At 39.5% G+C, this 11,971-nt stretch overlaps 1 protein-coding gene across 2 annotated transcripts in view; it reads left to right on the forward strand.

Annotated features, from left to right (window-relative positions):
- Positions 1 to 11,971, forward strand: part of patj (PATJ crumbs cell polarity complex component) — a 384,258-nt gene that overhangs the window by 114,377 nt on the left and 257,910 nt on the right. For both annotated transcript variants that reach the window (XM_060830432.1, XM_060830434.1), the window contains 2 exons: positions 5,931 to 6,257; positions 7,292 to 7,399. In XM_060830432.1, coding sequence (XP_060686415.1) covers positions 5,931 to 6,257; positions 7,292 to 7,399 — 435 coding nt within the window. The remainder of the gene's footprint in view (positions 1 to 5,930; positions 6,258 to 7,291; positions 7,400 to 11,971) is intronic.

Here is an 11,971-nt window from a genome sequence, read left to right on the forward strand (position 1 = left end):
TTCCCAAGTCCTGAATTCATGAACTATGGTGAGTCAGTTGGGAAAATGAGAGAATGGAAAAATGAGATTCAAGAAGTATGTTTTGCAAGTGGATTTGAATTTGTCTGGTGAGCAGTGAAGGACCTATTTATCTGCATTAACATCTCATTATTATTTAATCTGACCTAATTTATATTCCTGAACAGTGGAGAGAAATTAGAGGGCAACTTGACCTGAAATTCCGAGCAGACACTGGAACTGCAGGTCACCAAGCATCTACCTTGACCTGTATTCTTCATCCATTGGCAGCAAATGCCTGAGCCCTCAATTCACAGAGTTTGCAGTCTCAAAAGCACTACATCATCATGGTTCATTTGGGACTCATTTATTCAGCAGTTCAAGACCACACTTTGGAGCTCAGCAATATCTTTCATTGTGGTGCTGCTGGCAGACTATGTACAGGGACAGGCATGCACCTCAACCATCAGAACAGAGTGCTTCTCAGGCCTCTTAACTTGTTTTCTTAGCATTCACTCATTTTGCACTTAATTGAACACTCAACTGCACCTTTGCCTTGCCTTGCAATGTAAGCAGATAAGCAGGCAGCTTGTCACATTTGACAGTAATGAACAGTAAAGAGGGACTTTGGTCAGTTGGAGGATGCTGGTCTGTCATCAGTCAGGAAAGATGATGAGACATTCCAAGTGAGTGAATAAAAGACACAGAGTAGATTGGGCTAGTATTTTGGAGGGGCATTGGGATGGTCAGGAACCATTGTGAGAAAATGCTGTGTCGCTGGGGAGACATGGTAGTACATCCTTCATGACATGAGCAGTGTAACATTACTTGAGAAAACTTGCTGGGGATCACAGAATGAAACCTTCCATGAAACATCATGTCATTTACACTGAAGTGATTTTTGCTAAATTTCAGCCCAGATGGTTTGGGCTGATGAATTTTTTTCAAATTGGGAAACTGTAACTAGTGGAATGTCACAGAGATCAAAGCTAGGGCATCACTATTTACATTATATTAATGACTTTAGGAGGGGACAGAATGTATTCTAGTCAAATGTTTGATAATACAAAGAACCTGGGTAACCAAACTGGGAAGAGAATGGACAGAATCTATCAAAGATATTGATAGATTAAATAAGATGGCAAAAACGTAGCAGATGGAGTATAATTTGGGAATATGGGAGAATGTTCCTTTAGTGAGAAGAATAGAAAAGCTGAGTATTGTGTAAATGAAGAAAAATGTACAATTTTGTAGTGCAGTGTGATCTGGTTGTCCTTGTGCATTAACTGCCAAATGTTATACAGAGGAACCTTGATTATCCGAATATCAATTATCTGAATATCGGATTATCCGAAAGAGGTCTCGAAGTCCTGATAGAAATATTACTTCAAAGATCTGTTTCAACCATGATCACATCTTTTGTTTATAGTGATTAAAAATGAACTCTGATTACTGAAATGCTGCCAATAACAGTTCTGGACATCGATGGGAGCCCAGGCACCATCTCCAAATGACTGACCTCCTGCCTTCTCTCTCTCTCTCTCCCCACACTTGCCCTGGAATTCTCCACAAAGGTGTACTCTAAACCCACGTTCCCCAGATAATCTCTGTACCATTGTCCTGTACAGGGCAAAGTGGCACTTGACAAAAAGTTGCAGTAAAAAGTTACGCGCACGCACACGCACACTATTTGGAGACTCGCCCCCACTCCCCCCCAAAAAAAGGCAGCAGCTGTCTTACTGTTGGTGCCTATTCCGGCTGCCCCGGAGAAGGGGCCGGGGGAGTGCTGAGGGTGCGAGGGCACAGTGAACTGGGGGAGTGGAATGTGGGTAGGGTCGGGCAGAGGAGGCAGCATGGATGGGGATGTGGAGGGGGCTGGGGTAGACGGGAGTGGGCAGTTGATGGAGTGCATGGGTGGGGGTGCAAGGCGGTGGGTGCAGACAGGGTTTGGATGGGGTTGGGGGTTCAGAGGGGGTATGGTGACTCACACGTGGTGTGCTATTGCCTAGTCTCCTGAACAGAGAGCAGACGCAGCAAGTGCTTACTCTGCCAATCCCATTGAACTGGTGCGGTGGGAGGGCAGTGGGTGGGGAGCAGGAGGCGGAAGCGCAGTGGGTGGGGAGTGGGAGGCTTCAGCAATGCTGCTGGTTCCTTAAACACAACTGTGTGTCAGCTCAGAAACAAATCCTGAGACAGAGAGAAGGAGTAGGGCAGGCAGAGCGAGGAAAAGGAAACTTCAGAAAACTCCGAGCCCCAGAGAAGAGACATTGAATCGATTAACTGAACAATCAATTATCTGAACGAAATAGTGCCCACCCATCTCGTTTGGAAAATTGCGGTTCTTCTGTATACAATTATATCAAGTAATTAAGAAAATGATGGAAGGTTTCATCAATAGTGTAATAAGGCAGCCACTGCTTAGCAGTGACCTGCTCAGTGACACCCAGTTCCGCTCGGGCCACTCAGCTTCTGACCTCTTTACAGCCTTGGTTTAAACATGGACAAAAGAGTTGAATTCCAGAGGTGAGGGGAGAGTGACACCCTTTGACATCAAGACCTCATTCAAGGAGTGTGGCATCAAGGAGCTCTAGCAAAACTGGAATCAATGATTATTGGGGAGATTCTCAGCAGTTTGGAGTCACATCTGACTAAAAGGAAGATGATTGTGGTTGTTGGTCAGTCATCTCAGCACAGGGCATCTCTGCAGGAGTTCCTCAGAATAAAGTCCTTTGCCCAACTATCTTCAGTTGCTTCATTGTGACCTTTCCTCCATTATCAGGTCAGAAGTGGGGATGTTCACCCATGATTGTGCAATGTTCAGCACATTCACGATTCCTCAGACACTGAAGCAGTCCATGGTCAAATGCAACAAGATCTGGACAATATACAGGGTTGGGCTGACAAGTGGCAAGCAATGTTTGCGCTGGACAAATGCCAGGTTATGACCATCAGCAATAAGCAACAATCCAATCACCGCCCCTTGGCATTCAATGGTGTTGCCATCATTGAATCCCCCACTAGCAATGTCTGGGGTTACCATTGACTAGAAACTCAACTGGACTCTCCACATAAACACACTGACTGCAAAAGTCAATGGCTAGGGGCAATGTGGTGAGTAAACTCACATCTGGATTCCCCAAAGCCTGCCATCATCTACAAGGCACAAGTCAGGAATGTGATGAAATACGCCTCACTTGCCTGGATTGGTACAATTCTAACAACACTCAAGAAGCATGACACCATTCAGGACAAAACAGCCGGCTTGATTGGCACTACATTGTCAAGCTACCATTCCCTCCACCACCAATGCTGAGTAACAGCAGTGTGTACGAGCCATAAGATGCACTGCAAAAATACATCAAAGATCCTCAGACGATACCATCTAAACCCAGGACCACATCCACCTCAAAAGACAAAGTATTAGATACAAGGGAGCACCACCACCTGCAAGTTCCCCTCTGAACCACTGACAATTCTGATTCGGAAATACAGCACCGTTCCTTCACCTTTGCTTGGTTAAAATCCTGGAATTCTCTCCCTAATGGCATTGTGGGTCAACCCACAGCAGGTGGACTGTGGCGGTTCAAGGAGGCAGCAGTGGATGCTGGTCTTTGAATATATTTAAAGTGTTATGGATAAGGTTGGAGGAGTGCCCCTTCACTCTGGTCCCATTACTCCACAAGTTGCAGCACAAAATAAAAATATTCTTTTTTGTTTGCCAAGATGCTCAGTTAAATAGCTTGTCTATTGCTGATTTCAAAGAGCAAGATCTGTCAACCAAGTTTCTTAATAATCACAATTATTGCTTTATTGTTAAGACAAAGCTTATTCAGTTAAGATGCAATGATTGGTGAATGAAAACATATTAATATAGAAGTTTAAATGCTTATCCATCTAAATATCTCCAAACACACACTGCCTCTTCAGAAAAATAAATATACTTCTCTGCAGAGATTGTTTTTTTGAATAAAAAACCCATATTTACCAATGGATTATTCTTCAAAGAGAAAGGATAAAGATTAGGATGTTGCTGTGATGTTCTGGCACTTGTAGCCAAGTCACTAATCATGCATTGTTGTCTTTGAAGACACAGCTTGCTCAGGAGATGTTTCCACAATCACTCTTTCAAAAGAACTAATAAATTGCCCTCAAGAGGATGTTCTTCTCAGAAGTGAGTGAGATCACCTAGATATCTTATTCTTAGCAAACTTTCCCCAAACTCAGCTTGATTTTCTGGCTTCCCGCCAACCCAAATTGGATAAATGAACATCTTTCCACACTAATCCCTGTTCAACCAGCCCAATGGTGATCTAAAGCAAAGCAAGCAGCTATCATTATTTGAGTGATTTATAGAAGCCTTATTAAAACGATTGTCAATGTCAACAATGAACTGTCAATGACCTCTTAAGAAGAAACTGCGCCAAGTATTTTTACAAAGCTTGAAATCCATTTTATCCAGTTCTTTTAAGTCCTCCAGACAATATTACATTATAAAATGTCGTCGCAAATAAGAATAAGTTGGCCAAATTTTCAAATTATGTGGGAGTTAAGCGCAGGCAGAAAAGTGGAGTTACATCCATTAGATCAGTCATGATTTTATTAAAAATAAAGTAGAGCAGTATCTTGGAACCACATACCTACAGCTGCTCCTATTTCTTATGTAAAAATTTAGGCAAGTAATTAAGATGATTTAAGAAAATGAGATAACCCGACATGATTATTATTTAATAATTAAATTAATCAGGGCATTCAAAAGGGAATTAAATGGTTATTTGAAAAAGATTAATGTGCAAACTTAATGCAGGAGAATGGCTCTAAGTCAGCTACTCATTTGAAGAACTGGAGCAGACACGATGAGCTGAATGTCCATTTTTTACATCGCAACAACATTGTGGTTCTCTGATTCCATGAGAAAAAGGCAAGAAAATATGGAAAATTCTGGGAAGAGAAAAAAATCCACAGGTGCATGCTATCTTAAATGTAAATAAAGAATACTGACATGCATGAAGGGAACAACAGCCAATACTCTTGTCATCGATCTCTATCAGAAGTCTTGCATTGAATAGCCTATATTGAGAATGTCAAAATGATTCCCTCCCTACCAGACGCTATTACAGTCAGAAAGCCAGATGGTGAGGGATAGAATTGGAGTAAATCTTTACACAATTGTATAAGCTTAGTTTGTAGAGATGTATGTTAGTCATGCATCTTCCAAACTAGCTAATACAGTTCGGTCCATTCCTATTTATCGAAGCACAAGTGAATTCCCAATGAATCCTATTGCCTCCATGAAATTTAACACATTATTATGCAATTAACAATTGGCACTCTATTGTAAAGGAAAAAAAGCTAATAGCTAATGAATGAATTCACAATTCAGGCAAGTCAAGTCATGAGTTATAAATGTATGCCAAGGTATCAATGTGACATATTGCCTTTTGATATCTTATTCAGAGTTAACCCAACATTCACTGTTTTAAAGCTTCTGTTTATGGATAACATTCAGTTTTATTTCCTTCCTGTTAATAAACTGTTATAATATTCACCACTTGCTTGAATAATATCATTTTCTGAACTCTACACTTTGATGAAATAGAAATTGGTCAAACTAACAACAAACAGATTTTCTCAGAATTCCCATTCTTCAGTAAGATTAACATCCAGTTTTTAACTGCACTGTGCACTTCTATATTTGGAAATCAAAAGAGAAAAAAAAGCACAGTGTATGACATGGATTTCAGAACTGCACTTCGAATTCAAATAAAACATGTTTCTCCTTATCAAACTTTATTTTGTTTGATACAATTTTGATATTCAAAAATATTCTAGTGAGCTCAGTGTCAAAGTTTCTTTACTACTGCTTGAATTAAATGTTTTGTTACATTTCATATAGACTCCAACTAGCAGTATGTTTTTTTCTTTGCTGCCAACAGGAATTTGAGGATACTTCATTTTCTGAAGAAGAATTAGTTGATGAACCTGAGGAGCCTTTACAGTTGTTGAATTTAAATCCTGGCGATGCTAGCAGTGAAGCAGAAGGGTTTTCAAGAGGTCAGTGGAGTTCAAGTAGTGAACAGCAAGAAATGTCAGTGGATGATGAGACTGAGCTGCATGAAGTGATGTATGAAAATGTTAACAAGCAGTATTTAAATGATCGACTGGAATATGCTGAGCTGAAAGACTCAACAAATATAAAAACAGTGGATGATCAATTGCTACATAACATTTCTCATTCATTGCAACAACATAAAGCAAGAGAGGTAAGAATAATTTTAATGATACATAACACAATCCTGTAATGTCACAATTATGAACTGAATTCATTTTAAAAATAAACTCATTTCATCCCAACCTGTAATCATGCGTAGTGGTCATTAGATCACAGACAACGTTGTCCTGCAACCTTGCTTTGTTTTGAGAAGAGCATGCTGCTTGCTATTTTAATCTATTTTCTTTTTATGTTGCCATTTCTTGTGTACCTTAGTCAACTTCCACCTTATCATTACTTTTGAAAAGTATTTTGCGTTTACGTTAAACAGTATAGAATAGTATTCTAAGGACATATGAAGATGCTAGATGAATTCAGACTATAATTGGCTTCTACCACCATGGTCGATATGATACATTGATAATAGAGGAGTTGTTGACCAATATGATTATCAATTATCTGACAAAAGAGCTATTCACAACATGAGAAAAACCTCAAGCGATCAATAGTTCTGCGATTCAGAGGTTTAAAATCCTCTTTTCCCCCAGAGCATGCTGCACTGAGCATATGTATCCTGCTGAAGTAAATTGAAATGAACTGGAGTCCAAAAGTTCAGGAGTAAAATAATTTTGTTTTTACAATTAATGTTCACCTCCTTGTGTGGGAATTTCTTCTGTGGCCACCAATACAGTCAACTTGGCCACCAATCACTGTCGTCTTATGCAATATAAATGTTGGTTTTCCCCTTGAATTGATATGTTTGTAAATTGTTCTGGTGAATGCAAAAAAAAGTCTTTTTCAGAAATACTCAAGTTGTGCTTAAAAGAATGAATATTTGAATAGGATTTAGCAATTATTATAACAAACGTTTAAATGTGCTTCATTATTTCAAGGAAATGGGTAAAAGATGTGACATAATCTCCTATATTGTCCATAATGATTAAAGTGTGTATCACAAATGTTATTGTCACCATATTCCCCTCTCTTAGATTACTCAAAATTCTGTTGATGCTAGAACTAAATTCATCGTAATTTGCTGGTGAAATGTGCTGATTTTTGTTTTTCTTTTTTCACGGTGATGGAAAGTTCCATGAAGGTTCTTTGTCTTCCTCTACATATGCAGAAGACAGTGACCAAGGGATGGTTCCTGAATATTATGAAAGAACTGTCACCATCATGAGAAATGGCCTTGACCTAGGTTTGACCTGTTTTAAGTAACTTTTGTAATTGTGTAAGATTGTCACTGCAACTTGCTTCAGTCAATGAATGTGTCCATAATATTAAAATGCCCAAGAGTTTTCAACACCAGTGCTGGACTCATAACTTAAAGAACTGAATAGCATTTCAGGCACAACAATTGGCTTTGAGACTCTTCTCATATTATACCTATTATTTATGAAATGAGCGCAGTACATGCCAATTTAACATTATTATAACAAAACAATAAATCATGACAGATGCGTAAACTAGAAAAACACAAGCTTGATTTCACAAGACTCAGCTTATAGAGTCATAGAGATATATAGCACGGAAACAGACCCTTCGGTTCAACTCGTCCATGCCGACCAGATATCCCAACCCAAACTAGTCCCACCTGCCAGCACCCGGCCCATATCCCTCCAATTCCTTCCTATTCATATGCTCATCCAGATGCATTTTAAATGTTGCAATTGTATTAGCCTCCACCACTTCCTCTGGCAGCTCATTCCATACACGTACCACCCTCTGAATGAAAATGTTGCTTCTTAGGTCTCTTTTCTATCTTTCCCCTCTCACCCTAAACCTATGCCCTCTAGTTCTGGACTCCCCCACACCACAGAAAAGACTTTGTCTATTTATCTTATCCATGCCCCTCATGATTTCGTAAACCTCTATAAGGTCACCCTTCAGCTTCTGATGCTCCAGGGAAAACAACCTCTCCCTATAGCTCAAATCCTCCAACCCTACAACACCCTTGTGAATCTTTTCTGAACCCCTTCAAATTTCACAGCATCTTTCCGATACAAAGGAGATCAGAATTGCATGCAGTATTCCAACAGCGGCCTAACCAATGTCTTGTACAGCTGCAACATGACCTCCCAACTCCTGTACTCAGTACCCTGACCAATAAAGGAAAGCATACCAAACGCCTTTTTCACTATCCTACCTATCTGTGGCTCCACTTTCAAGGAGCTATGAACCTGCACTCCAAGGTCTCTTCGTTCAGCAGCACTCCCTAAGCTGTTACTATTACGTGTATAAGTCCTGCTAAGATTTGTTTTCTCAAAATGCAGCATCTCACATTTATCTAAATTAAACTTCATCTGGCACATCTCAGCCCATTGGTCCATCTGGTCAAGAATCTGTTGTAATCTGAGGTAACCTTCTTTGCTGTCCACTGCACCTCCAATTTTGGTGTCATCAGCAAACTTATTAACTATACCTCTTATGCTAATATCCTTTTTTTATACACAAACATTAATTTCTCCTACGAACTCTTGATTGGTACTTGTGCTGCTTAACTGATAGCTCATGACCTATTTTTCAGAGTCACAGAATTGTTGTGGTACAGAAGGAGACCAGTCAGCCTGTTGTGCCTTTCCTGGCTCTACAAGTGAGCAATTCATTTACCCCTACCTTCTGCCTATGACCACACATTTTTTTTTTCAAATAATAATTCAATTATCTCTGTATTGCCTCAGTTGAACCTGCTTCCACCATAATTTTGAGCGGTATATCCCAAATCTTAATACTGACTCCATGACATTGCTCCTCATTCCTCATTTGCTTCTTTTTCCAGTTACCTTAAATCTGTATCCTTCTCTGGATCATTCCATTCATGAGAAGAGTTCTTTTCAATTTACTTGGTCCAGATCTCTCATTTTAATATCTCTATCAAGCCACTTCTCAACTTTCTGTTCTATAAGGAAATCCACCCAGTCGTCGTATTAGGTAATGTTTCTAAAAAGATTCATGTATTAAGCTCCACCCAATCTGATAGCATAAAGACTTCATATGGAAAGGTGGAACAACTTAGTTCTGTTGCTTTCAAGATCCTCTATTAGTCTTAGTGAAGATGTCTATCTTACTCTTGGAATTAGTATATGATTATTAAAAAGCAATTAATTTTGTCTTGTTTTAATAGGAGATGTTTCTCACTTGACTACCTCGTGCTTTTCCTCGACCACTTTATGAGCAAAGTAGGCCCAATAAACCTCGTTAGCAAAGAGGAATGGTGGTAGTAATGTAGTCAAACACATGTTAGCAGTGTTTGGCATGGAATGCTTGACTCCATTAATTACATTCTTCATCCTCAAAATTATTTTTATGAATCTGTTCTGCAATCTCCCGAAAGTCTTCACATCTTTCATTAAGTTTGGAGGCTAGAACTGAGTGCAACAGTCCAGCTTTATACACGTTCAACATTACCACCTGCTTTTGTACACAATGTCTCTATTAATAAAGCCTAGGATGTTTTATATTAACTGTCACTGACCTATGCACATATGCACCAGATCTTTCTCTTTTTGCATCCCCTTTAGAATTGTACCTTTTTATATAATCTGTCCGTAACCTTCCTGTTAAAATAATCACTTCCTACTTCTTTGCAATCAAGTTCATTTGCCATCTTCCATCCATTCCATCAACCTGTTGCAGCCTTTTTTTAGTTCTACACTATCCTCTACTCCTCATATACAGCATTTTGCAATTGTCTTCTGTGCACCAAGTCCAATATATTGTTAAGAATAAGAGTCTGAACACAAATCCCTGGGGAACTTCAATCCAAATCACCTTCCAGTCCAATAATCCACATTAACCATATTTTTTGAAAGTAATCGTGTCCTTTTAGTTTTCCTGTCTGCAAGATTCTGGGTTCTCAATTGGAAACAAGTATTGATTGAAGAAGTTTAGACAGAATGGAGTTACCCATATTGGATATGCATAAGCTATTTTCCTGTGTACAGTGTTAGTCATGACCCCTGTTTTTCCATGATTGGTAATTTACCTTGTTTGATATCTCGTCATGCAAGACTTCTGAAAGCCAAGGGAATTTTTCTGAAATGGTTAATGTACCAGGTTGTATTCAGCTCCAAACAATCTGATGATGTGTCACAGTCTTGTGTAGGTATGTGGTCTTGATGGAAACAGACTTATCATCTCTGGCTTCTGATGATCTTTGCAGTTATGCCTAATTATTCAATGTAACTAGGACTTATTACTATAATTGCAAAAGCATTACATTACGTTGTATAACACAAATGCTTCTTCTTATTGAGACTCGACAGTAGATTATCTTCTGCTAATGCTGATTAGATTGTTTAACTTGCTTACATTTTCTTTAATAAGAGTAAATGCAGAATTTGATGAGTCTTTGCTGCATTGGTAGTGTCCCCACCTCTGGTGCCAGAAGGTGGGAAGTTTAGATTAGATTAGATTAGATTAGATTAGATTACTTACAGTGTGGAAACAGGCCCTTCGGCCCAACAAGTCCACACCGACCCATCAAAGTGCAACCCACCCATTCCCCTACACTTACCACTTTACCTAACACTACGGGCAATTTAGCATGACCAATTCACCTGACCTATGTTATGTTATGAGCGCCTCTTTGGACTGTGGGAGGAAACCGGAGCACCCGGAGGAAACTCACGCAGACACAGGGAGAATGTGCAAACTCCACACAGTCAGTCACCTGAGTTGGGAATTGAACCCGGGTCACTGGCGCTGTGAGGCAGCAGTGCTAACCACTGTGCCACCGTGCTACCCACAAGGTGGGAAGTTCAAGTCCTACCTGCCTTCATGGTGTGTCTGGGCAGCTTCATTAAAGTAGCTAGAAAGCAGGATTTGCAATATCACCACCCAAAATTGTATTTGAATCTGACTTTGTAAGTTTTCTTTGTAAGTTTAAGTTTGCCTGCCCTTGTTTGTTTGGTTTATTTTGAAACAGTAGAAAGGAGAATGGGTGATATCATTTTACGCCAACCACAAACCGTAATGGTTGATACTGCAACATAGATAGCATGATAACAAATTCTTTGTTTCTTTTTTGGACCACTGTACAAGATTAAGGATGTGCATGCATGAAAGGTGCAGTATCTCAGGACATAATGAGGACCTGCAGTTAGGTCCTTCGGTTACGTGAATATACAACTGAATCTTTGACAAAGCTGATGCACTCTTGAATGTAAAAATCCTCAGACCACCAGCTGGATTAACAATCACTGTTACACCTAACACTGATTTCATAGGCTATGAGTATTGATGGCAAGGAAAGCATTTGTTGTTCATTCCTAATTGCCCTTGAGAAGGTGTTGATGAGCCTGCTTCTTGAGCCACTGCTATCCATCTGGTATAGCACTGTGCTGTCAGGAAGCGAGGTACTGGCAATGTGACAAAAGATCAACTGCAAGAATCAATATTCAGCACAAAATAGAAGGCTCTGAAGAGAGAAGCAAATTATTTTGTGTATGTTGTGAACTGGCACAGTGGTTGAATGGATGCATTTTGTGCTTTTTGAGCTGCAGAATGAGAAGTGATTGTGTGCCAATAGAGATAGTGAAATAAATATCACATTGAATTAAAAGGACTATTACGATACCTTGAGTTGAATCTAGTTAACTTGCCTTGTGCTGTAAACACATTAGTGTTCCTGAAACCCAATAGTCAATGGCTAGTGACAAATGTCTTAACAAGAATACAATATCAGGCTCTGAATTGTGAAGTGTTATTCTATTTGAAATGCCTCATTTAACTACACTCCTTTTTTCAAGGAAAGTATCCTTAGTT

This window comes from Hemiscyllium ocellatum, chromosome 9, assembly GCF_020745735.1.
Source record: "Hemiscyllium ocellatum isolate sHemOce1 chromosome 9, sHemOce1.pat.X.cur, whole genome shotgun sequence".
Taxonomy (NCBI): domain Eukaryota; kingdom Metazoa; phylum Chordata; class Chondrichthyes; order Orectolobiformes; family Hemiscylliidae; genus Hemiscyllium; species Hemiscyllium ocellatum.